The 25,635-nt window shown below is 45.2% G+C and overlaps 1 protein-coding gene across 1 annotated transcript; it reads right to left on the bottom strand.

Annotated features, from left to right (window-relative positions):
• Positions 1-11: 11 nt before the first annotated feature.
• FSD1 (fibronectin type III and SPRY domain containing 1) lies at positions 12-23,460 on the bottom strand. Its single transcript, XM_001374510.5, has 13 exons — positions 23,258-23,460; positions 22,436-22,531; positions 21,780-21,911; positions 18,526-18,627; positions 16,383-16,405; positions 15,832-15,953; positions 15,517-15,726; positions 7,045-7,143; positions 6,263-6,422; positions 1,300-1,379; positions 866-1,117; positions 653-741; positions 12-409 (listed from the first exon to the last, which is right to left on the bottom strand). Exons 1-13 carry the CDS (start codon positions 23,270-23,272, stop codon positions 299-301), a joined length of 1,491 nt encoding a protein of 496 aa, XP_001374547.2. The 5' UTR covers positions 23,273-23,460; the 3' UTR covers positions 12-298.
• Positions 23,461-25,635: the final 2,175 nt, after the last annotated feature.

Genomic DNA, 25,635 nt, shown 5'->3' with positions numbered 1-25,635 from the left:
TGGGGCCCAGCCAGGTGGATTTCCTTTTAATTGGGGATGGGGAGGGGGAATAGAATGAATCCAGCCCTAGTTCTGGACTCCTGGTCTGTGTTAAGGCCCAAAGCAGCATTTGTTGTGAGAAGAGGTAACTGCAAGGAGGGAGCTGCCCTTGGGAGGGCTCCAAGGCTGCCCTGGGCTCCCATCGCCTTCACAGGGGACTGGGCCACGGGGTCAAGTCCAGGCTCCCCAGGTCATGGCCCAAGGGACAGCCCGAGGCCCGAGGTGGGCCCCTGCAGCAGCTGGGGCAGGAAAGGGCAGGCTAGGTAAGGCTGGCATTGGAGCTGCTGGTGGCGCTGTTCCGCTTCTGGAGGCACCTCACCGAGCTGGGCACCTGAAGGCCGGAGGACACCTGGAAGTTTCCACACCACACCTGAGGGGTCATAGAGAGAGAGTGAGCCCCACAGGGAGGACGGCAGAGGGGAGCCAAGGCGGCCTCAGAGAGGGAGAGGGACTCCGAGGAACCTGAGCGGGATATCTGGCGGATCCCGGGGAGCGAAGGGGGGCAGGGACCAGGAGGAGGAAGCAGTGGGGCTCAGGATGAGAAATGGATCCAGTCCAAAGGGGATCGGGGTTCAGAGAGTCACCCCGAGGCCCGGAACCCCATTCCCCTCACCATGAAAGCCGGCAGCAACGGCTGGTTGAATTTGGCCTTGAAAGTGTGAAGCAGCTGCTTGGTTCGGGCATTGTAGAAGGACAGGACCCCTGCAGACACAGACAGACATCCAGACACACGGGTCAGACGGACCGGGAGGGGCAGGACGGGGGAGGGGCTGAGGAAGAAGGGCCGAGGCCCGGCGGGGCTCCTCCTTTGGCCGGGGTCCCCCACCTTTGTCGAAGTCGCAGTGGACCCCGATGCAGTCCGGCAGAGGCACATCCAGGATCCTGGCCTTGTTGTTATGCTTGGCCGTGAAGCTGACCTGCAGCCAGTTGTTCAGGTGCAAGCACCAGGAGGCCGGCGTCTTGCCCAGCTGGTCGAAGCGGCCCAGGCTGCGGTAGGCGACGCCCACGGCGAAGGCCTTGCTGTCCCGGTCGTAGCGCACCTCCCAGTAGTGCTCGCCACCGTCGATGAGGGTGTCCCCTAGGAGGGAGGGCGACGCGATGAGCCTGGGGCCTCCCCTCCTCCCGCGAGCCCCCCTCTGCAGGCCTCACCACCCACACCCGAAGGCCCCAGAGCTTGGGGGGAGGCCCGGGTGTCGTGCCCAGACCCCGCCCCCCGGCACACCATGCCCCCATCCCTCGGGCCCCCATCACCCAGCTTACCTAGCACGGTGTAGGACTCGGCTGTGAAGCGGTCCCGGCCTCCCCGCCCCGAAGGCATCCTCTTGGGAGACTGGGCGCATCTGTGAGCCAGAGGGGGGCTCGCGTGAGCTGGCAGCTCTTCCTCCCCAAACCCCCACCCAGGAAGCCTCCCTGGACCCATCCCTCCACCCAGCTCCGCTCCCAGCATCTTTGCTCCTCTTTAGCCTCTTACCTCCCATCTTGTGTTCCAAGGCTAGGCTACAGGGCTTAAGTGACTCACCCAGGGTCACCCAGCTAGGAAGGGTCTGAGGGAATCCTCTTTATAAACATTAGGGACGGGGGCAGCTGGGTGGCTCAGGGGATGGAGAGCCAGGCCCAGAGATGGGAGGTTCTGGGTTCAAATCTGACCTCAGATACTTCCTAGCTGTGTGACCCTGGGCAAGTCACTTAACCCCCATTGCCTAGCCCTTACTGCTCTTCAGCTTTGGAACCAATACACAGTACTGATTCTAAGATAGAAGATCAGGGTTTACAAAATAATAATAAAAAAATAAAAAATAAAGATCAGGCATGACTCAAAGAGAGATGGAAGTGGGAGGTCCATAGGCATTGCCCAACACACATGATTTTGGCCTTTTACAAATGCACTGATCAGTCCTGCGGATTGTTTCCCTCTTTTTTTCTTCCTATACTATCATCCCTATGGGATGGCTCTCTAGGAGGGGATCCTGGGGGAAACGATGATGTAAAATGCAAAAGACATCCATAAAAATGTATTTTAAAAAGACGTTACCCTCCCACACACAACTCACTGCAAATCCCCCGCATTTCGGTGCATCGGTGACCGGTCAGCGGGGCGGCCCCTCCGGCCACGCGGTCCAGATTGCACACAAGCCACGCCCCCCCCATCCATGACCACGTAGCATGCCGGGGCCCGTCCAGGCACCCGGCTCCTCTTTGGATCCCAAAGTCCTCTGACGACATCGTTTATACTGTGTGTTCATTGGCACTCTCCAGCCTATTTATGACCACCATATGGCCTTTGTGGGAACAGCAGCTTTCATTCTTCAGACTCTTTTAGCCCATGAACTGGAAACAAGCAGCATCAATGGCAGAGCACTGGGGTTAAGAAATCAATGGGGGGAGGGGCAGCTGGGTGGCTCAGTGGATAGAGAGTCAGGCCTAGAGACGGGAGGTCCTGGGTTCAAATCTGACCTCAGACACTTCCCAGCTGGGTGACCCTGGACAAGTCACTTAACCTCCATTGCCTAGCCCTTACCATTTTTCTGCCTTGGAACCAATATACAGTATTGATTCTAAGATGGAAGGTGGTAAGGATTTAAAAAAAAGAAAAGAAATAGATAGGCCTTTGTTTCAGGAAGAAGCTTGAGGTCCTTCCATGCATATATTGCATGTAATATGATTATAATTTCAATAATATCATTTTTATTACGTATAATTTCATTATGTGCACTATCTCACTAAGATACGGTTCCCATTCCTCTTCCATTCCGGGACCAGTTCCTTGTCCTCTAGCATTGTCTGTCCGAGAGATGAAAGGACCAACGCTATGGGGAATCCGCTTGAAAGTATATCCTAGATTGAACAACAGACATTCTTCACATACTCGGCTTTTCCGGGATGGATAATTAAATTAGACTCTTGTAGGGGACGGGAAGGAGGATTTTTTTCCCATGCCAGCTGTGTGCCAGGTGCTGCGCCAAGTACTTTACAAATACCCCCTTTGATACACAATCTCCCTGGAATGACTGTGTATCTCCTATTGGAGCTCGACAGGTTCTGGGATTTGAACAGAAGCGCCTGGAGGACCTCCCTACCTCCAGGGAATCGTCCGTCCGTCCGTCCGTGGGGGCATCTTTCATTCTTGCTGAGCAGACAGATGGCTGGCCTTTGCTGGATGGTAATAATCAATGGATTGATCATCTCCGTTATGATTTTTAAGGAATCTTGTATGATTTTTGTTGGAGGGTAACTTCTGTATAGCCAGGAACTATTTCTCATGCTTTTCTTTATACCACCAGCACAGTGCCTGGCACAATAGCAGGCACTTAAATTCTTGGTGAATTGAATGAACAGTGGCTTTTATACTACTAAATCAAATGCTTTTTAAAACAGTCAATAAATATAGCAAGGTCTTGTAGCATCTTCCAGTTAATTTTGTGACTATAGGGATGGAGGATGCTATAGAATATCATTCAGTTATTTTTCAACCCTTACCTTCCATCTTGGAATCTATACTGTGTATTGGCTCCAAGGCAGAAGAGTGGTAAGGGCTGGGCCATGGGGGTCAAGTGACTTTCCCAGGGTCACACAACTGGGAAGTGTCTGAGGCCAGATTTGAACCTAGGACCTCCCATCTCTAAGCCTGGCTCTCCATTCACTGAGCCACCCAGCTGCCCCTAATTCTATTTTTCCTATTTATGGTGGAAAAAAATGGTTACTGGATGTTGTTAGCCTATATGAAGGGAGAAGGTGATTGCATTTTGGAAAGGAGAGATAATCTTCATTTCTTCTTTATGGGAGAACATTTGGCACTCCAGGTTCTTCTGGAGCACAATTAGCAACATGGAAGAGGCAGAATTTGGAAGGCAGATATGGAGGGGAAAGCCAACTCTTCCACATGTCTCTGATTTCCATCTGGCTCTGTAGAGCCTTTGGGAATTTCCCCTTGGGTGAAACTGGGCCTTAATTCTTGGTTGAGCAAGATCTTGTCTCACTCAGCTGAAAAGCTCTTTTACTTTTGTGTATTTTCTGATACATACTAATGTGCAAGAATCCAATTTCCATGTGCTATCTGCTTAGATAAATGGGCTTAGCTGATATTTATTCATTATTTGTGGTGGTCTTTTGGGGGGGGTAATTAGCATTTGGGGGTGCCAAGTTTTTCCGTATGAGCCTGGAGCATCCTCCCTCTAGAAGAAGTGATTTTAACTGCAATGATCAGGGACTATTCTGTAGGACTTATGATGGGCCATGCCATCCACCTCCAGAGAAAGAGCTGTTGGAGTTGGACGGATATGGCTCAAAGCAGACTTTCGTTCACGCCTGTCGTTGTATTTACGATTTTATTTGGGGCTTTGGGTTTTGTATGAGTGTGCTCTTACAATAAGAACCGAGGTGGAAGTGTGTTTGGCACAATAATACACGTATGGCCCAGAACACACTGCTTACCCTCTCGGAGTCGGGGGAAGGAAGGGAGGGAGGAAGGCGGTTTGGAGCTTATCATTTCAGAAAACATACGTTGAAGAATATTTATTACATGTAACTGAGAAGATAAAATATCTTTGAACTTTAAAAAATAGTGATTTTGACCTAAAAATTGTTCTCCTAGCCCAGCAATATTTAGCAGGACCGATAAAATTCTAGTAGAATGGTCCCTCTTAGAAGAGAACAGAGAGAAGGGGGAATAAAAGAAGAGAGAAGTCAGCTTTATGGTCTCTTCTCTTCTTCACCCTCATACAGTAAGCAGTCTTCCTGTGAGAAGGGTATGAAAAATCCCACTGACATCCATTCATACTTCCCCGCAAAATGACAACCTATGTGGACATATATGACCTAAATGGGCAACACAACACTAGCATCCACTCCCCAACTTGGGATGTGAGTAGCTTATTTAACCAGATCAGATTCAGATGGTCTTAAACACGTGCCATATCTCAGGTTTAGCCATTCTTCTAAATTCGGTTGCTAGCTAGGAGGCACAGTGGATAGAGCACCAGGCAGAGCCAGGAAGACTTGAGTTCAAATTTGGCCTCAGATACTTACTAGTTGTGTGACTCTGGGCAAATCGCTTAACCTCTCTGCCTCAGTTTCCTTATCTGTAAAATGGAGATCATAATATAATAGCCCCTGCTTTCCAGGGTTGTTGTAAGGATCAGATAAGATAATAATTGCAAAGTGCTCAGCACAGGGTCTGACACATAATTGCTGTCCTCTTTTGTCCTTTGTTTTCAAAGCGGATCAGGGACATCACAGGCTGAGGTTTTGACTTGTGCATGAATTGGATTTAAGGGAGGCAGAACTGCACAAAGCCATCAGTTTCATTCTCTCTTCCAGAGTCATCAAGGTCCAACGGCAAGTCAAGGATCAAGATGAATGGTGATGGATGACCTTCCATGGTGGCTTCCATGTCTTGTCCAAGTTCTAAGGATCTTCTTTGGCTGCCTTCATGGCCAATGGAACAAATTGTTCTCCTCTACCCCTTCCACCAGGGGAAGTCTTCACATACTGGCATAGAGACACCCCCTAACTCACTGATGAGCTGGAGGCTTGTCGGTTACCCTCCACCTGGTTTAGTTCATCTGCCTGGAAAGAGAGTGTGGCCACTGCGCATGCTACAGCCTCTAGGAGCCGTGGGTGAGAGCTGGATGGCAAGTGGACACCAATGGAGGATGAGCAGCCTAGAGGTGCTAGCCTTCCCTGGCCCACAGTAAGAACTCTGTAAATGTTAGGACTGGATTATTATTATGATCAACAAGTCGATGGTTCATTTGTCTAGTGGGCACGCCAATCTGACATCATTTCCTCAGTGGTTTGTCCCCTCATGGACATTGAACAGGGATCTCAGATTCAGAATATCAACAGTTAATAGTTCAGAAAGTTCAAGGTTTAAAGAAGATTCTTGGCACCCTCTCCTACCTATTTCTGCCACTGTCTCTGCAGGAGCACCAGGGGGCAGTAGAGGACCAAGGGTCAGTGCATATTTTGCTGGACTGTTTGGGCCAAAGAAGTCACCCACAGTGGTCAATCCATTGGAGCTGAAAACAGACCACGTTGGAGCTTAACAATTCACTGGTGTAGTCTTCAAAAGCCCAGTGGTACCTCCATGCAAGAACGAGTTTTGTTGCAAGTTTTCCAGGCATTGGTCTTCCATTCTGCCCCGGCCCCTCCAGTCTAGAGGCTTCCCAAAGGCAGGTCTGGTTCCCTGTCAGACCAGGGGAATCTGGGGAGTGAAGAGACTTACCTGGCCGGGGAGTTGACCGGAGAGGCAGTCCGACCTTTGTTGTCTTTCTCTCGAGCCTTGATGTCCTGAACTTTCCCTCCCATGGCATCCCACTCCACCGATAATTCTTCCACCCGCAAATTCTGGTGGCATGTCGTGGCATCCAGTCGGAACATGAAAGCTGCCAGAGGCAGAACTGTGTTATTCTGGGGCAGTTTCAACCCCCTCCCTAGAGTCCAGAGCTAGAGGCACTGCCTGTCCCCTGTAGGTCAGCAATGGTGTCCAGCGCTCACGATCTTAGGGGACTAAGGAGGAGAGGAGGGTGAGGGTGAGGAAGGCCAGATGTTCTCAGCCTATTGGCTCATCTGTTCAATGGGCTAGTAATATTTGCACCAAAGCAAAATTATAGAAGTGTAAGTTATTATGCTGTTATCGTTATTTATATAATATGTCTATTGTGTATATGATATATAATGTGCATAATATACAATTTGTTATATATATATATATATATATATATATAATATTCTATTATACTATTATGCTGGAAGGAATGGGCTTAAGCCACTGTGGGAGGCAGTGCAATTAGACCCTTTCCTGGGATGCTCGTTGGCCATGGTCACTGCCCCCTCATTGTGGAACCTGTCTATTTCTAGAGGCAGGCAGGGACTGACCTTCCCTGGCTCAATACTTCCAAGGAAGATGGAGCTGAAGGACTTGGAGGCTAGGCTAGAGTCTAGAGTTCTTAAGGAAGGCTCAAAGGAGGCATCAAAGGAGGGGAGAGAGAACAGGAAGGGAGTTACCTGTGGTTTCCAGTGTGACGGGTTCTGAGAACTCTCCAGCCACTGCCTTGTTGCATGCCTTTACTCGAAAGTTCATGTATTTCATGTCAAACTTCAGACCTGAAAGGAAGCCACAGATACCTCCTAATAATCATTAGACTTTTTGAGGGAATCACACAACTGCAGCACCCTGAGAAATGCATTCATTCTCTAAATAACATGCTAATAGTGGGCAAAGTTACAACCAGAATAGAACCAGTGAGTCCCACTACTGACAAGCAAAAGCAAAATTATTTTCACAATGGATAACACCAAAAAGTGCTAACAACACTGAGTTGTCTTCCTTTTCTTCCTTCTTTTTTCCTTCTTTCCTTCCTTCTCTCCTTTTTCTCTTCTCTCTCCTTCCTCCTCTTTTTTCTTTGCCCTCTCTCCTTCCTCCTTTTCTTTTCTTCCCTCTTTATTTCCTTTTCTCCCTCCTTCCTTTCTTACTTTTCTTCCTCCTCTCTTTTACTTACTTTCTCTCTTTTCTCTCACTCCTTCCTTCCTCCCTTCTTTCTTTCCCTCCTTCCTATTTTCTCCTTTCATCCCTTCTTTCCTTTTCTCCTTCTTCCTCTCCTTTCTTCCTTTTCTCTTTTCCCTTGCTCCTTCTTTCTTTCTTCATTCCTTCTTTCCTCCCTCCCTTCCTTCTTTCCCTCCTTCCTATTTTTCTCTTTTTTCCCTTTTTCTTTCCTTCTCTGTTCTTCCTTCTTTTCTTCTCTTTTTCCTTCTCTCATTGCTCTTTTCTTTCCCTCCTTCTTTCCATCCTTCTTTCCTTCCTTCCTTTCTCCTTCTCTTTATTCTTTCTCTTTTTATTTTTCCCCTAAGTCCTGTATGGATTATTAACTGTAAGGCTTTGGGCAAATCATTCAACTTTTCTCTGCCTCAGATTTTTCATATGCAAAATGAGGGTGGTGGACTAGATTAGCAGTGCCCAAAGATTTTTGTTCCATTGACCCCTTTCAACAATAATAACCAAGTGTTGTGAATTCCCATGGTAATTTAATATACTACTCCTAAAATTATTTTATTTATCAAGTGCTAGAAAGGTAACTTTTATCTTTAAAATTTCCAAATTAAATTTTACATAATATAATAAGACAAAACAAACCACTATTTTCTGTCCTGGAGTATCAATTCCAAGGCAGAAAAGTGGGTAAGAGCTAGGAGATTGTGATAAAGTGACCTGCCCAAGGTTACACAGCGAGGAAGTATCTGAGGTCTAAGTTGAACTCAGGACCTCCTGTCTCCAGGCCTGGTGCTCTATCCATGAAGCCACCTAGCTGCCTCTGTGATTGTAAAATGTAAAATTTTATTCTACCTATAAATATGAAAACTCTAAAAAATATAAAATTATAAGACTGCAAAATAATTCTAAATATTTTATGTGGGACATCCTGTAAGAATTAAAAGAAGTAATCCAGCAAGACCTAGTTATTATTTGTACACATAATAGGACAATCATTTACTGCTTTAATTGTCATTAAAGAATTTTTTAAAGTGTGACAGATTTTTTCTGATTCTGAGGAAGTAATTGAAAACATAGAAAACTCTTTATCAGTAGAGGAAATACTGTATATTACAGGAGTCAGTAGTTATAAAGAATTTTGTAAGAAATATGACTTGGGGACAGTGACACTGAACTGGATGTGATATAATAGAGAACAAACAAAAAGAGATAGACAATGAAATGATATTATCACATCTACTTTCTCTACCCTTGAGCATCTCATAACACAACCAATACCATCTATTGAGAAGACTTGGTACCAGGGCTGGTTTGCGTTCTACAGGGTAGCAAACAACACGAAACCTTATAAGAACCCAGACTGATACTAGGCATAAGATCTGACACATGATCCACAAAAACAAAACAAAACAAACCAAAAAAAACCAAACCAACTTAATCAAATCAGGGAAACCCCTGAGCCCAAAATGACAAGCCCTGGCTGAAAAAAAAACTGAGACAAGTCCACGAACTCCAGTAAATGTAGGTGAGAAATATCCAAGATGCTATTGGAGCATCTTACCCAAACAAAAATTATTGTGTGAAACCAAAATAGAATAATGCCCAATACAGATAGTATAAATTTGGGTTAGTTAGATCAGGGAGGATTAGTGTAGCCTGTGAAACACAGGAGAAGCAGTTCCTTGCAGAACCTGGGAGTTTATTTGGGTGGATTTAGAAACCCTTAGAATTAGTAAACATATATACAAATTTCCATCTCCAGCCTAGACTAAAATATCATTAACTTCTACAATCAACCACAAAGGAATATTATAATTGCCTTACTATCGCATTAAGAAAGATACCTACATTCATTTAAAAAAAAATTCACTTGCACACATGAAGATGGCACAAACATCCTATATAAAGTTTCACTCACATGCATCAACATATTCACTCTTACATGCATGCACATGTTAATAATCTTTTTTTTTTAAGCCTTTCCTTCTGTCTTGGAGTCAATACTGTGTATAGGGTCCAAGGCAGAAGAGTGGTAAGGGCTAGGCAATGGGGGATACGTGACTTGCCCAGGGTCACACAGCTGGAAAGTGTCTGAGGCCAGATTTGAACCTCCCGTCTCTAGGCCTAGTTCTCAATCCACTGAGCTACCCAGCTGCCCCCATGCACACGTTAGTTCCAGATACCTGAGATCGTCTTTCAAGGTGAGACGACAGGCAAGTATGTACCTTTTAAAGGAGAAGGTACCCTTGGACCGGTGACTACTTCAAGCAACACCAAAGGATAGAAGACACACTGACAAATGGAAAGAACTTTGAATGAAAGACATTATGGGGAATGAACTTCAGGAAAATGGGTCTCATAAGATTAGTCGCTGATCACATTAAGTTCACATATAGGGAATTGCATCCACATACACATTGGAATCTACACAGGAAAAATGAAGAAGAGATCTTCAGGCAACATGAGAAGAGGCTTTCCTGAAGAGGAATAAGTATGCATCCACCATGACATATCTAGAACATGAACAAATTTCACACTGACATTAGGGGCTGTGCTGTAAATAAGGACAGCCCATAAATTGTATATCTGTAAATAGATCTCTAGTACCAGAGGATATATATATATATATATATATATATATATATACACACATATATATATGTATGTATATGAATAACATGTAACATATGTAAATGTGTAGAATACCCAGACATGTACATAGATAGCATAATAACGATCTAATCCACTAATATAGATATAAAGGAGAGAGTTAAAATACTAACCATTAACAGACAGGGACAGAGTAGTTTAGGGTGGAAAAAGGAATGTTATAACTAGAGAGATAACATAGGGACAGAATAAATCAGATTTCATTTAGATTCAAGTCAATTTATATATATACATATAATTGTTATGAATTGTTATATTGGAATTAGCATTACATAAGGCATAGGATAGTTCAATTTTATTTAAGAGTTAAATTTTATATTGCAATTGCAATAGGATTGCAATAGGAATAACCTTTGTATTAAGAAATTGTTATATTGTAAAACTTTGTTGGCACATAATCCTAACCCTCTTCCCACAACTCAGTCTTAGCATAAGATAGGAATTTAGATTAGTAAATAGACAGATTAGGATAAGATTTATTATTTTGGGAGGGGGGAGGTTAGATGGGAACAATAAGTAACACAGATAGATTAGAATAGACATAGAAGGTTAAGTAACTGGCATGGGCCAGGGTGGCACCAGCCAAACAACAGGAAATGGAGGATTTGTGACAGAGGCTGGCACTAAAGAAAAAGTGCCAGGCTGAAGAATGTGTGAAACTGCTCACTTCTCTGGGGGAGAGGCCCCAAGGGATTGGAATCTTAAGGAGGAGAAGACTCTGGCTGGTAGAGGAGTTGGGCTCTCAGTCTTGAGAAGCTGAAGAGAGAAGGTAGAAAAAGACTTTCTCCTGAGGGTTACCCACCTTTCCTGCTGGTGACTGGAAATCTTTCCCCCCAACATTTCCCAATTGAAAAGACTATTGAAGAGGAAACCTGAGAAAGACATTTTTAAATCTCTGTCCAACTTTACTTCAGCTTCTGTTGCCCTGAGTCTGAACTGTGGCCAAGGGGCCAAACCCAGGGTGAGTCAACCTGACTTTATCTTAGGGGGCTCAGGCTGCCAAGGCCTGAGTTCCCTCCACACTTGAAGAGGGAGGGAAAAGGGTTTTAGGTAGAGACAGGGACTCCCTTTTCCCACCTTCCTTTTTCCATTCTTTCCCTACTAGTTATTCCTTTGTATTATTCTGGCTGAGTTGACATTAAAATAGTTATCTTTTCCCCAAGCTGTGAATCAAGTGTGAGTGAACATATTAAGGGAAGACCCTTTGGTCTCAAGTAGTGGAGGGGGGACAAGAGGGACAGAAGAATCTGGGAGAGCAGTCTTAGCTAAGGAGGGAAGGCAGAAGGGGAAAAATCTTCAAACCCCCTCTCCTCTCTCTGAGCTAACCTTAAACTTTAGTTGTCTCCCCAGAACCCCGCTTTAAGATGGGAGGTCTTCACTCTTTCTCCCTATACATACTGAAAGACCTTAACCCTTCAAATACAAAAGGAATCCTTACCCTCTGTCTTAGAATTGATACTAAGTGAAGGCAGAAGAGCGATAAAAGATAGGCAACTGAGATTACATGAGTTGCCCAGGGTCACACAGCTAGGAAGTGTCTGAGGCCAAATTTGAACCCAGGACCTCCCATCTTTTAGGCCTGGCTCTCTGTCCACTGAACCACCTAGCCGCCCCGCCCCCCCCCATTAAAGAATTTTTATTGTGAAGCCTTTGGATCATCACAGTGAACCAATCCCTAAGTAGGAACAACAGAATTAGATAATCTCTAAATTCCCTTCCAACTCTAAATTTTATGATCTTATTAACAGTGAATACCATTAAGCCTAAATAACACCAAAAACTATTAACAACACTACTGGGGAGCTGGTTAGCACAGTGGATAAAGCTCCAGGTCTATAGTCATGAAGACTTAAGTTCAAATGTGATCTCAGATACTTTCTGGTTGTGTGACCCTGGTCAAGTCACTTAACCCCCATTGCTGAACCCTTGCCACTTTTCTGTCTTAGAATTGATACTAAGACGGAACATGAGGTTAAAAAACACACACACACAATACTACCAAGTACTACTGATGCTCAGCCACCCTAAAATAACTCTTAATAGGTGCTACTAGGTTTAATACTGGAAGGGTAGCACCACAACTTCCCTAAGCATGAAGTCACATGAAAACAACTAACATTGAATCTGGATTATATAACTTGGGAAAATTCATGAGGAAATTTATTAAAATTAAAAACAAAAAAAATTAACACTAAGTATGAATGGAAGGGACATTATATTACAAAAGACTAGGAAACAGAGGCTGGATCAATGACCAAGGAAACCTCCCTGTGAGGAAGTTCCCTCTACACCACGCAGGACAATGTCTTCTTGATGCTTTATACACAGAGAGGGTTGCCAAGAGTCCTGAGAAGTTAGATAAATTGTCCAACCTCACAAAGTGAGTGTGTTGGAGTTGGGACCTGACCTCAGCTCCAAGGCCAGCCTGGCATCCAATCCTTACCAAAGCCAACCCCTCTACTTATCTAGGAGGTCCCATGCCATCCCTTTCCCCCTAGCAGATTGCCTTCTCTGTCATCCCCAAGCTATCACTTCTTTTCTTTTTAAATCTTTATTTTCTGTCAATATCAATTCTAAGACAGAAGAGTGGCCGGGGCCACATATTCAGGGTGAAGTGGCTTGCCCAGCGTCACACAGCTAGAAAGTGTCAGAGGTCAGATTTGAACCCAGGTCCTACAGATTCCAGTCCTGGGCTACCTATCTTCCCCATGGTCACTTCTTTTCTTTTTTCTTTGATAATACCCCTTTAAATTTTTTTTTAATTTAAATTTTCATTTTTAATAAGTTTATTATATTTCAAAATTTTATATTTAATTTATATGGTTGATAGATTTATATTTTATTACATATAATTTTAATAAACCCTTACCTTCTGTCTTTAAATCTATATATGGTTAATTTTTGGTTCCAGGACAGAAGAGGTAAGGGCTAGGCGACTGGGGTAAAGTGATTTGCTCAGGGTCAAACAGCTAAGTGTCTTAAAGCCAGATACACCTTGAGATTCTTTTCTCTCTAGCTTTTTGGGACATGACTGTCTCCTGGTTTTCCTCCTACTTATCTGACTGCTCCTTCTCTGTATCCTTTGCTGGATCTTCCTCCAGATCATGCCCTCTAACCATAGATGTCCCTCAAGGGTTCCATGTTTGGTTTTCTTCTATTCTCCTTCTATGGTACTTTGCTTGGTGATCTTAACAGCTTCCATGAATTTAATTAGTATTCCATCCCTCTATTAAGGATTCTCAAATGCACCAGTCCTGCCCCTTTCTCTCTGCCTGTCAGACCTCTGAAATTGATTGTCCAGTAGACATCTTAAGCTACAGAACTGATATCTTTTCCCCTTAAACCCTCCCATCTTACTTTCTCTATTACCTTCCCCCCTCTTGGGGCCATTCCTCACTCGATCTCATACTTCTTCCCCCCAATATCCATGGCCTGTTGATTTACCCTTTATAACATCTCTTAGATATGCTCCCCTCTCTTCTCTGACACTGTCACCCTTCCGGTTAGGATCCTCATCACCTCCCACTTTGGATTACTACAGATGCTGGCTCTGCCCGGCTCAACGCTCTCCTCATTCCAATCCATCCTCCATTGAGCCATGAAAGTGATTTCTCTAAAGGTCAGATCCAATCATGACAACTCCCCTGCTCAATAAACTTAAGTGGCTTCCTATTGTCTCCAGAATCAAATACAAAATGCTCCATTCAGCATTCAAAATCCTTCACAATCTACCCCACTCCTACCCTTCCAGTCTTCTTACACCTTAGCTCCCATCTCATACTCTTCAATCCAGTAACACCAGTCCCCTGGCTATTCCACAAACAAAACTCCATTTCTTGGCTCTGGACATTTTCCCAGAAATCTCCCTCCTCTACTCCAACCATTGACCTTCTGGGATTCCTTTAAGTTCCAACTAAAATCCCACCTTCTACTGCTCTCCCACCCCTCTTAATGATTTCCTATTTATCCTGCATACAGCTTGCTTTGTAAAGATTTGCTTACATGTCATTTCCCCAATTAGATTGTAAGCTCCTTGAGGGCAGGGGCTGTATTTTTTCCTTGTATGCCCAGTGCTTAACACATAGGACATATGATTATGTCATACAACTTTAGCATGGCCAAGTACTAACACTACAGCTAGGTGGCATGGTAAATAAAGCACGGAAACAGAATAAAGATCTGAATTCAAATCCTACCTCAGACACGTTGAGTCTGCATATTGTTTTTGCTGAGTTGTTTCAGTCATGTCTGATTGTTTTTTATCTCATTTTTGGGTTTTCTTGGCAAAGATACTGGAATGGTTTTCCATTTCCTTCTCCGGCTCATTTTACAGATGAATTGAGACAAATTGGGTTAAGAAACTTTGTCGACCATCTCACAGCTACTAAGTGCCTGAGGCAGGATTTGAATTTATGAAGCGGAGTCTTCCTGATTCCAAGTCCAATGCTCTAGTGCCGTGGTGGCAAACCTATGGCACACATGCCAGAGGGGGCACTCAGAGCCCTCTTTGTGGGCACCTGGGCCATCGTCCCAGCACAGTTGGCCAGAGTTCATTACCAGAAAGCCAGAGGGATGCAAGGCTGGGCTGTTCCCCTCCTCCTCTCCATGGGCTCCTGAGGACATCATCCACCCCTCTTAAAGGTTTGCCATCACTGCTCTAGTGTAATTCTGGGCAAATTACTTGCCCTGTGTTTGCCTCAGTTTCCTCATCTGTAAAATGGGGACAACAATAGCACATGCTCCTAAAGTAATAGTGAGGTTAAAATGATATATTTGTCAAGTATTTTATAAACTTTAAAGTGCCATATAAATGTATAATTATTGCTATTACTTCTGTTAATAATTGTACTAAATATTATTACTATTACTATCACATACTAAATAATATTGAATATTATTTAATTTTATTCATTTATTATATATAATATGCAAATATTATATATAAATATACAAATATATAACATACAAATAATATATAGATATTTTAATAAACTATTTAATTTAATAATTAAAATACTACTACTACTACTAAATAGTATTTCCAGAAAGTAATAATACTTAGTATGAGCAGTTCTAGATTCCTAGAATGTCAGAACCAAAAGAGACTTTAGGGATCTGTTAGTTCAATGTTCTTATTTTACAAATGGGAAAACTGAGGCTCAGAGAATACACACAATGATAGAGCTGAGACTAAAAGCCCAGTTCCCTATTGACCTCCAACACAGTGGCCTAATTAGATCCCAGAGGACAGAGGGAATGGAGAAGGGGATTTTGTTCTGCCCTAATGGGGAAGGCGCTCGCCCTAGGTCTCTGCTCACCAGACAGCGTGTATTCCATCTGCCTGATGCCCTCGATCACCATCCAGGGATGGTCTTCCTTGAGCCGAGGTGGGCCCTCAAAGTTGGTGCGCCGGTATTCGAGCACGTAGTGGTCAATCTTGCCATCCTCATCCGGCATCCGCCACACCAGGGTCACACAGTTATCTGCCACCAGGGACTCTGCGAGGTCAATCTCTGGGGCGCTGGGCACTGGAGAGAACAGAGGGTGTCACAGAGCTGCCTGCCGAGTGCATGGCCTTCCTGGGCCTCCCACAGACCCCAGGCTCAAGGCCAGGCTCCCATGCCAGACCTCACCTGGCAGGAACTTCAGGGCCTGCAAGAGGCGTCTCTCCTGGGCGAAGTCCACCATGAGGTGGCTCATGTTGTCACTGACCTTCGCTTTCAGGGACAGCCGGAACGCCGGGGCCATGGTCACACTGCGGGGAAGACAGTCTGGGATCATCTGGAGGCTCTGCCATCCCAGGACCCACCAGGAACCATGGGGAGGGGGATCGGAATATTCTCTCATTCCCTCCCTCGGGGGGAAGCCCACCCTTCCTTGGAGTTGGGAACCTTGAATTTTAGTCAGAGGACTGAACTAGAACCCGAGCCTATTCGCTGACTTTCGCTGTGATTTTGAGCAAGTCAATTACTGTCACAGGGATTCTGTTTTCTCCATAGGTGATGGCTAAGGTCCTTTCCAGAACCTAAATCCTTTGGGTTCCCCTGAACTCTCGGCTCTCCTCTAGCCTGATACAGCTCTGGAGCTTGGCGGTAAGGAGGCTTCCTTGGGGTAGATTGGGTGTACATGGGGCAAATTACAGGGGTACTAAGGCAGGGCCCACTGAGAGAAGGGAAAATCTTACCTGTCCTTTATCTGCTTGGCAGCCTGGAAAAAGGAAGGAGAGGGCCAGAGTCACCCTTTCTGAGAAGGATGCGGCTTTAGAGATCATCTACTGTAACCCCTAATTTGATAGGGGAAATGGAGGCCCACAAAGGAGATGGAATTTACCCATCATCACACACTAAATTAGCGGGAGAGCTACCGATGCCTCAAACGTGGGCTTCCTGTTTCCCTGCCTGGGATTCCTTTCACTAGAAAGTCAGGAAGGGAGAAGGAGAGAGAACTGGGAAGAGGACAAAATTCACAGGCTTTAGAGCTGAAAGCAAAGTCAGAGATGATCTGGTCCAATTTATAAATAAGGAAACTGAGACCCAGAGAAATTACACATCTTGCCCCAAGTCACCCACTTATTAAGCAGCAGAGGCAAGATTTAGACCCAAGACTTTTGGCTTCAAATTAAGCACTCTTTGCTCTATCCTAAAAAGACACAGTATTTTAAACCCTTGCCTCAATAACACACAAATAAGACCCTTAAACTTTTATATGGATCATCTGTCCTATGTCTTATCAATCCCACTAGACAGTATAGCCCTGGAGGTCTTTAGCAGCTCCTTCAAGGCTGGGCTCAGGTGACATCTTTTCCCAGATGCCTCCTCCTGTCTAGAAGAAATCCCTCCCCCTCCCAGAGGTTCCCAGCCTCTGCTTGGCCTCTCTCGGGACCCTGTCGCACAGTTGTGACGGATGATGCTACCTTATGGTCTCTAAAGAGGCAGGAACGCCCCAAAGGCAGTGGAGAGGTGTGTTGTGAGGGAGAGCAGGTGGCAGCAATTAGAAGAAAAATTGGAACAAATAAGACTGTCAGGGAAACGCATGAGCAAGAGATATGGACCAGCCCCCTGATGATAGCTGAGGGCAATGGACTCCACCAGCATTCTTAAGAGAAGTCAGGGAAGGCTTCCAGCACCATCTGAGAGACCCCTTCTCCTGAGCTCATGGGAGGCCATGGACAATAATGGCACAGGATAAAGAGGCATGGAGGGATGGCAATCTGCATTGCCAGAGGGAACATCAAACCCAACTAGGGGGGCATCTGGGTGGCTCAGTGGCCTAGAGATGGGAGGTCCTGGGTTCAAATGTGACCTCAGACACTGCCTAGCTGGGTGATCTTGGGCAAGTCACTTAATCTCAATTGCCTAGCTCTTACAGATCTTCTGCCTTGGAACCAATACGAAGTATCAATTCTAAGACAGAAAGTAAGAGCTTAAAAAACCCCACACAATTATACAATGTAAGTTTTAATTTGTAACTTTTTTGTATAAAAATTCTCATCCTAGTTATTTTAAAGACCTAATGTATGCAATAATTTAATGAGTAGTACATTAAATCATCATAGGAATTTATGACATTTTGCTATTGTTAATTGGGGCAGCTAAGTGACTTGGTACATTGAGAGCCAGAATTAGATTTGGGAGGACTTGGGTTCAAATCTTGCCTCATATACTTTCTAGCTCTGTGACCCTGGGGAAGTCACTTAATTCCCATTGCCTACCTCTTACCACTCTTCTGTCTTAGAATTAATTCTTTTTTTTTTTTAACCCTTACCTTCTATCTTAGAATCAATACTATATATTGGTTCCAAGGCAGAAGAGTAGTTATGGCAGTTGCTGTTGATCTGGAATAAGGAAGATCTGAGTTCAAACCCTTACTAGCTATATGAGCCTGGGTGAGTCACTTAACCCTGTTGGCCTCAGTTTACCATCTGTAAAATGAGCTAGAGAAGGAAAATGGAAAAACCACTCCAGTATCTTTGCCAAGAAAACCCCAAGATGGGTCACAAAGAGTCAGATACAATTGAAGTGCCTGAAGAATGACCAACATTACATTTGGGGCAGCTAGGTGGTATAGTGGATAGAGCACCACGTCTGGAGTCAGGGAATCCCACGTACAAATCTGCCTCAGACACTTCCTAGCTGTGTCACTTAACCCCATTTGCCCTTCTGTCGTTACTAAGACAGAAAGTAATGATTGAGGGGGGGGGGTGTCAGTTGCTGTTGTTATTTTCATCAGTATTATTACCCCACGTAAAGCCTAGTCTCTGGCCCTCTCCCAGGGCAGCCCTGCCCACCAAGGCTCTCCCCACCCAACTGCAAGCGCTGGTCCCAGACCTGGGGAAAATCCTGGTTGTCTGCTCCCTGCAGTGTCTGGTTGGCTGTTTCCAGAAGTTCCTCAGAGCTCTCCAGAGCCTTGGTGCAGGCGGCCAGCTGGTTCTGAGGGGAAGAGAAGGTGCAGAAGAGGCAACGTGAGTCAAGCAAACCCTGAAGTGTACCTGAGATGGACGAGGAACCACCTAAAGGGACCTGACAGCCAGAAGAGGGAGCAAAGGAAGCTTTCCTTTGAGGTTTTGCTCAAGTGCCCAAAGGTCCTTCCTGAGTCCCCCAGCCATCAGTGCCTTGCTCCCCAGTCTCAGATCCAGTTTTTACATGCCAAAGAATATTATATCTCCTCTGACTAGATGTAAACTCCCCAAAGGCAAGGATTATTCCACTTGTATCTTTTTATCCCTAGCATGTAGCACAGTCCCTGGTACAAAGTAGGTATTTAATGTTTATTCATTGAAGGTCTTTAGAAATAAAGTGAATGGGGCAGGTAAGTGGCACAGCAGATAGAGCTCCAGGCCTGGAGTCAGGAGGACCTGGGTTCAAATCTGGCCTTAAGGCACTTCCTAGCTGAGTGACCCTGGGCAAGTCATTTAATCCCATTTGTCTGGCCTTTGCCTTTCTGTTTTACAGATGTTACCAATACGGAAGGAAGGAAGGGAGAGAAAGAGGGAGGAAAGGGAGAGAGGGAGGAAGAAAGGAAAGAAGGAGGTAAAAGAAGGGAGGGAGATAGGAAAAGATGAAGGGAGGGAGGAAAGGAGGAAGGAAAGAAGGAAGGAAGGGGAAAAGGAAGGAAGAAAAAATGAAGGAAGAGGGAAGGGAAGGAGGGAGGAAGAGAGAGAAAGGGAAAGAAAGGAAAGAAGAGAAAGGAAAAGAAAGAGAGTCATCTTCTACATTTTGCAGATAAAGAACCAGAGGTCTGTAGCGGCTAATTTGCCCATCTCACCCAGTAAGTAGCAGAGCCAGGAACCACAGAATCACAAAATCTAAAGTGTAAGGAACTTCTGAGGTTAATGCATCTAATCTATACCTGAAAAGCAAGGTGTCTGAAATGGCTCTCCACTTTCTGCTTGAAGACCACCATGAAAGGGGCTTTTTCTCAAGATGGCACCTTGTATTTGGGACTCTTATTGTTAGGAAATTTCTTTATATAAAACTTAAATCTGCCTCTCTGCAAATTGTCCCATATAGCTTTGTTCTGCATCCCACCACTAGGGCCAAATCGCAAAAAAAAAAAAAAAAATCTCTCTTTTCCAGGTGGAAGGTCCCCTCCCCAATACCTAAGGAAAGCTATCCTAAATCTTGCCTGCTTTGGGCTAAACATCCCAAGAGCCTTCATGTTATCCTTCCATCCCTTAATTGTTGTTGTTCAGCTATTTTCTAGTAGTGTCAGATTCTTTGTGGCACCATTTGTGGTTTTCTTGGTAGATATACTAGAGTAGTTTGCCATTTCCTTCTCCAGTTTGTTTTACAGATGGGGAAACTGAGGCAAACAGGGTTAAATGTCTTGCTTAGGGTCACATAGCTAGAGGTGTCTGAGACCAGATTTGAAACCAGGACCTCCCATCTCTGGGCCTGACAAGCAACCTAGTTGCCCCAGGGAAGAAGTAAGTTTCTTAAGGTCACTCAGGAAGTAAGTGGAGATTCAAACCCAGACCTGGCCAACTCCAAACCCAGCATTCTTTCCAGTAGAGTCATGTTGGCTGTCCAGAGGAAAGAAAACAATCAGCCTGGAGTGGAGCTGAAAGGGCACATGGGGAGCAAAGGAGAGAGAAAGCTAAAAGAAAGGGAGATGGGGGAAGGGTATAAAGGACTTGCAAATGTCAGGCTGCTGACTTTGGACTCCTATTGTCAGCAGTAGGCAGGAGGAGCCGGAAGAGCTTCCTGAGCAGGGGAAGAATGTCACCAGAGCTGGTCATTAGGCAGACTAATCTAGTAGCCTGACCTGGAATGTTCAGGGATTTGGGAAAGTTCCAATGGAAGCTGGACAGTTGGAGCTCAGGTTTGAAGGATGGGTAAAATTTGGATAGGGAGACAGAGACAGAGACAGAGAAAAAGAGACATAAAGGAAGGCAGGGAGAGGGAGAGGGAGAGGGGGAGAAGGGAGAGACAGAGATAGATAGAGACAGAGAGAGGGAGAAGGAGACAGGGAGGGAGGGGGAGAGAGAGAGGAAGGGAGGGAGACAGAGACAGAGGAAGAGAGAGAAGGAGGGAGGGAAGGAGGAGAGGAAGAGAGAGAGATAAGGAGAGAGAGAAAGGGGAGGAAGGGAAAGAGAGAGGGGGAGGGAGAGAAAGAGGGAAAGGGAGTAAGAGGGAGGGAGAAAAAGAGAGGGAGGAGACCGAGGGAGGGAGAGAGATAGGGAGGGAGGGAGGGAGGGAGGGAGAGAGATAGGGAGGGAGAGGGAGAAAGAGAGGGGGGAAGGGAGGGAGAGGGAGAGACAAAGATAGGGAGAGGGAGGGAGGGAGGGAGAGACAGAGACAGGGAGAGAGAGAATAGATTAGAACAAGGGTGAGACAAAATCAAGAAAGATCTGGTCTGCTATCCCATCTCTGCCTTTTGCTAGCTCTGTGACCGAACATGGGTGAATTCCTTCCTTTTCAGGGTCTCAGTTTTCTCATCTGTGAAATAAGATGATACTCCCTGGACTCACTTATTTTACATGATTGTTATAAGGATCAAATAAGAATTTATGTGCAGCTAGATCCAAATTAGTGGATCCCTGGAAGTGGATGCATTATTTAAATCTGCATGGCATATTTCCATTGGCCTAGAATCAATGATCATATTTTACATGATTATAACCTTGAACCATGTGAATTTGAATATAGGGGATTCCTCATTTGTATCAATCTGGACCTAATTATAAAACATTAACATTCAAATGATACAGAAATGTTAGTTATTAGCACTGGTATACTGGTACAATGGTCCGAGCCAGTGATGGGCTGAAGCTTGGACTTAAGGGGAATCCTACAGCATAAATTTAGAGTTGGAAGAGACCTTCTAGAGCTACTAATCCAACTCCCTCATTTTAGAGATGAAGAAACAGATTCAGAAAGGAAAAGTGACTTGTTTAAGGTCACATATGTGCCACAGGGATGGAAAAAGAAGTTTCTAAAGGGAAAGAAATTTTCAAAATTCAATTTGAAGGAAAAGAGTATGGCTGAATTAGGGATTCCATTAAAGTCACTCAGTGCCTCATCTAACTTTGCACTCTCTTCTCTAGAGTTGGGATGTCTGCTTTCCAAAGGAGTAGACCCACCTGGAGTTCATAGATTCGGCTAGCCCGGTCCTGTTTGATCTTCATCAACATGCCTTCCTTCAGCTCATCCAGCAGTGAGAACAATGACTGGAACTCTGCCTCCAGGTCTTCCTGGACCTTGTTGGAATTGGTCTAACAAGGGAATGGTTTAGAATCCTAGATCAGCAAATATCAGAGCAGAAAGGACTTAGAACATAGATCATATAAAGAATATCAGAGCTAGGAGGGCTCTTAGAACTCAGAATGTCAGAGCTGGGAGAGCCCATAGGACACAGGGTGTCAGAACTGGGAGGGTCCTTAGGAGTTAGGAGGAACCTTAGGACACAGAGGGTCAGAGTTTCAAAAGTCCTTAGGACACAGAATGCCAGAACTAGGACAGTCTTTAGAGCACAGTATGTCAGAGCTGGGGGGATCCTTAGGACATGGAACTTCAGAACTGGAAGGGCCTCTAGAACAGAGAGTGTCAGAAGTGGGAGTGTCCTTAGAACACAGGGTGTCAGAGCTGAGAGGGTCCCTAGGCACAGAATGTCAGGGCTAGGAGGTACCTTCAAACCTAAAAAGTGGGATCTGGGAAAGACTTTAGAAGACAGACTCTCAGCTGTTCCCAGGTGGCAGACAGACACATTTCCCCTGGCTCTTCCCCCATCTCTTCCTACCTCCACATTGAGCAGCATCTGTTTCAGGGCATAGATGAAGTTCTGTATCTCTTCATTCTTCACTGCCAGAGTTGTGATGATCTTCTTCAGTGCCTCCTGAGCCAACCCCAAAGATACAAAATCCCATCCTTACCTGAAGTCTATCTCATCCTTCTCAGCCCAGACAGTCCCATATCCTCTAAGTTCCCTCTGGGATGTCCCAGTATCCAGGGGCTCAAGGAAAACACAAGAATTTGTGGGAACTGGACTAAGTTGGGAAGGAGAGAGGAGGTAGAGCATGATGGGGTGAGAGCCCATGTGAAGAGAACAGTCAGAGGAAGCAATCGCTTGGAAAGGCAATAACCTGGGAGGTGGGAGGTGGGGTGGATGAGTGGTGGAAGGTATAGCAGGGAGGGAGGGAGGAAGGATATAGTAGAGGCTAAGCAAGGAAAAGGGAGAAAGGGACTAGCCTGGGGCTGACAACCTGGACAAGGGACTAATCCCCAGGCTGAGAGCTCCATTCCCTCCCAGTCCAGCTTCCAGGCTGCAACAGCAATGCAGGTCCTCAGCATGGTGGGTGGGACTGGGGCTGCCCCAACTCTGCTCCAGGCCAGGTTGCGGGGGACCCTGGGGCCCATTCCTAGAACGGGGTCCCTCTCCGCTAGCCCCCATGGACCCTTGCCGACTATTGTCGGCCCCGCAGTCCCATAACCCACGCCGGGCTCCAGGCCCGCCTGAGCCAGGGATGGGGCAGAGTACGCTGCCGCAGCACCTGGTGCAAGGCGCGCCCCGCCCCGTCTCCCATCTCCACCCCCACCCCCTACCCTTGGCCCTGGCCCCCACCTTCTGATCCCCCATGGCGGCCGGCCCAGGATGCCCGTAGGAGCCCCCGTGCGCCCTGCGCAGCCGCAGCCGCAGCCACTGCAGCCACCGCCGCCCGCCCCTAGGCACAAAGGTGCCCAGAACCCATCGCCCAGCCTGGGACTTCGGTCCTCTCCCACCCCCAGCCTCGCCGCTCCATCACCACCTCTATAGCGCAGGCGCGTAAGCTGAGGCATCTTGGGTAATGTAGTCCAGGCTCGGGGAGGGGTCTCAAGTTCATGGAAGGTTAAGGGAATTTGGAACGAAGGATGGAAAATGTCAGAACAAAAAGGGGCCTTGGGTTGGGAAGGAACTTGGAATATTGGACACAGTTTGATTCCAACCCACCTTTCCGGATTGATTTCATCTTATTCCCCTGTTCTCATTTTACGTTCCAGTCACCCTGACCTGGATTATTAGATCTTCTCTGAACTGGGCATCCCTTCCTTCTTTCTCTGCAAAGCTCTTCCCCATACTTGGGCTCCACATCCTACTCAGATCCACACTTTAGAATCCTTATCTTCCTTTAAGGGACACCTCGGGTTATTTCCAGAGCCAGAACTCAAACCCAGATCCCCAGAGTCCTAGCGATGGGCTTTTTCCCTTATCGAGAAGGGGGATGCCCATCCTGCTCTTCAGACTTGCCATTACCCCCCACCCCCACCTCATTTCTTTGCCTTTGTGTCTAGTCCTTACCACAGCCTGTTAGAATCTCTGCTTCCTTCAAAACTCAGCTAATGCCTCCCCAACCGCAAACACCACCGCCTGCCTGGCACTTAATTTCTCTATATTTCCGTTTGTATTCATGTTGTTTCTTCTGATACAATGTAAGGATAGGAACTGTTTCTTTTTTTTTCTTTCTTTTTGTATTTCTAACACCTAACACTGTATCTGATAGAAGCAGAAAGATCTTAATAAATATTTGCTGGTTGATTTCATTGATTGACTGATTAAAGGACCAAAGGGTATTTCCCCTCACCTTTCCAAATCTACTACCATTGGCTCTCACAACGTTCCCAAAAGAAAAACCACTCACTCCTATCTCAGTTTCCCAATTTGTAAAATGAAGGACTTGGATTGGTTATCTAAGGGAGTTTTTACTTCTGACCTTACATGTTTAAGGACTCACCTAATTAAAAAAAAAAACATTTTAAGTGATTTTTATTTTGTTTTTATATTGCCTAGATTTCTCCCTTTATCTTGGCCCTCCCCCCATGTAGAGCTATCCCTTATAGCACAATTTTAAAAGAATTTTTTAAAAATGAAAGAATTTTAAAGATAAGAAAAAAGTAGCAAAACTAATTAATACATAGAACAAATCTGATGTTCCTACCTATACTCTCCATTCCAATTTTGTTAAACTTACACTCGTATTTTCTCTAAGACAGAAGAGTGGTAAGGGCTAGGCAACTGAGGTTAAGTGACTTGCCCAGGGATACACAGGTAGAAAGTATCTGAGGTCAAATTTGAATCCAAGACCTCCTGTCTCTGGGCCTGGTTCTCAAACCACTGAGTCACCTAGCAGCCCTACTGCCCTGTAATCTTGGCAGATGATTTCTACTCTCTGGATTTCATCTTCCTATCTGTAATATGAGGGGATTCTTTTATTTTATTTTAATTTTATTTAGTCAATTTAGAACATTATTCCTTGTTTACAAGAATCACATTATATCCCTCCCTCCCCTCCTCCACCCTTCCCTTAGCAGATGCTAAATTTCACTGAGTATTACATGTGTCCTTGATCAGAACACATTTCCGTGTTGTTTGCACTAGGATGCTCCTTATGGTCTATATCCCCAATCATGTCCCCCTCCACCCATGTAATCAAGCAGTTGTTTATCTTGGGTATTTCTACTCCCACAGTTTTTCCTCTGAATGTGGGTAGTGTTCTTTCACTATGAGGGGATTCTTAACCTGGGGTCTATAAACTTGTTCTTTTTTTTTAAATTATGTCAAGATAATTTATTTCCTTGATAATGCTATATATTTTATCTTTTACATTTAAAAATATGTTTCTGAGAGAGGATCCACAGGTTTCCCTAGACTGCCAAAGGAGTATAGAACACACAAAAAAGCAAAAAGCTCCAGAGTCAAGGGCAGTTTAGTGGCTCAGTAAATAGAATGCCAGGCCTGGAGTTGGGAGGACCTGGGTTCAAATTTGACCTTAGACACTTCCTGGCTTTGTGACCCTGGGCAAGTCATTTAACCTTGTTTGCCTGGCCCTTACACTTCTGTCTGAGACTTGTTACTAAGACTGAATGTAAGGGTCTAAAAAACCAAAACAAAATTCCAAGGTTAGGTGATCTAACTAATGGGGATGACTTAATTATTATCAACAATGCAAGGATCAAAAACAGTCC

Source organism: Monodelphis domestica, chromosome 3 (assembly GCF_027887165.1).
Source record: "Monodelphis domestica isolate mMonDom1 chromosome 3, mMonDom1.pri, whole genome shotgun sequence".
NCBI lineage: Eukaryota > Metazoa > Chordata > Mammalia > Didelphimorphia > Didelphidae > Monodelphis > Monodelphis domestica.
Note: the sequence above shows the minus strand (reverse complement) of the source record. Positions and strands in the feature narration are given on the sequence as shown.

Coding starts and splice junctions, on each gene's coding strand:
- FSD1 (XM_001374510.5), bottom strand. Junction 7,144..15,516: donor GATGGAATACACGCTGTCTG/GTGAGCAGAGAC, acceptor GCTTCCTTTCAG/GTCTGAAGTTTGACATGAAA. Junction 742..865: donor CCACTGCGACTTCGACAAAG/GTGGGGGACCCC, acceptor CTGTGTCTGCAG/GGGTCCTGTCCTTCTACAAT.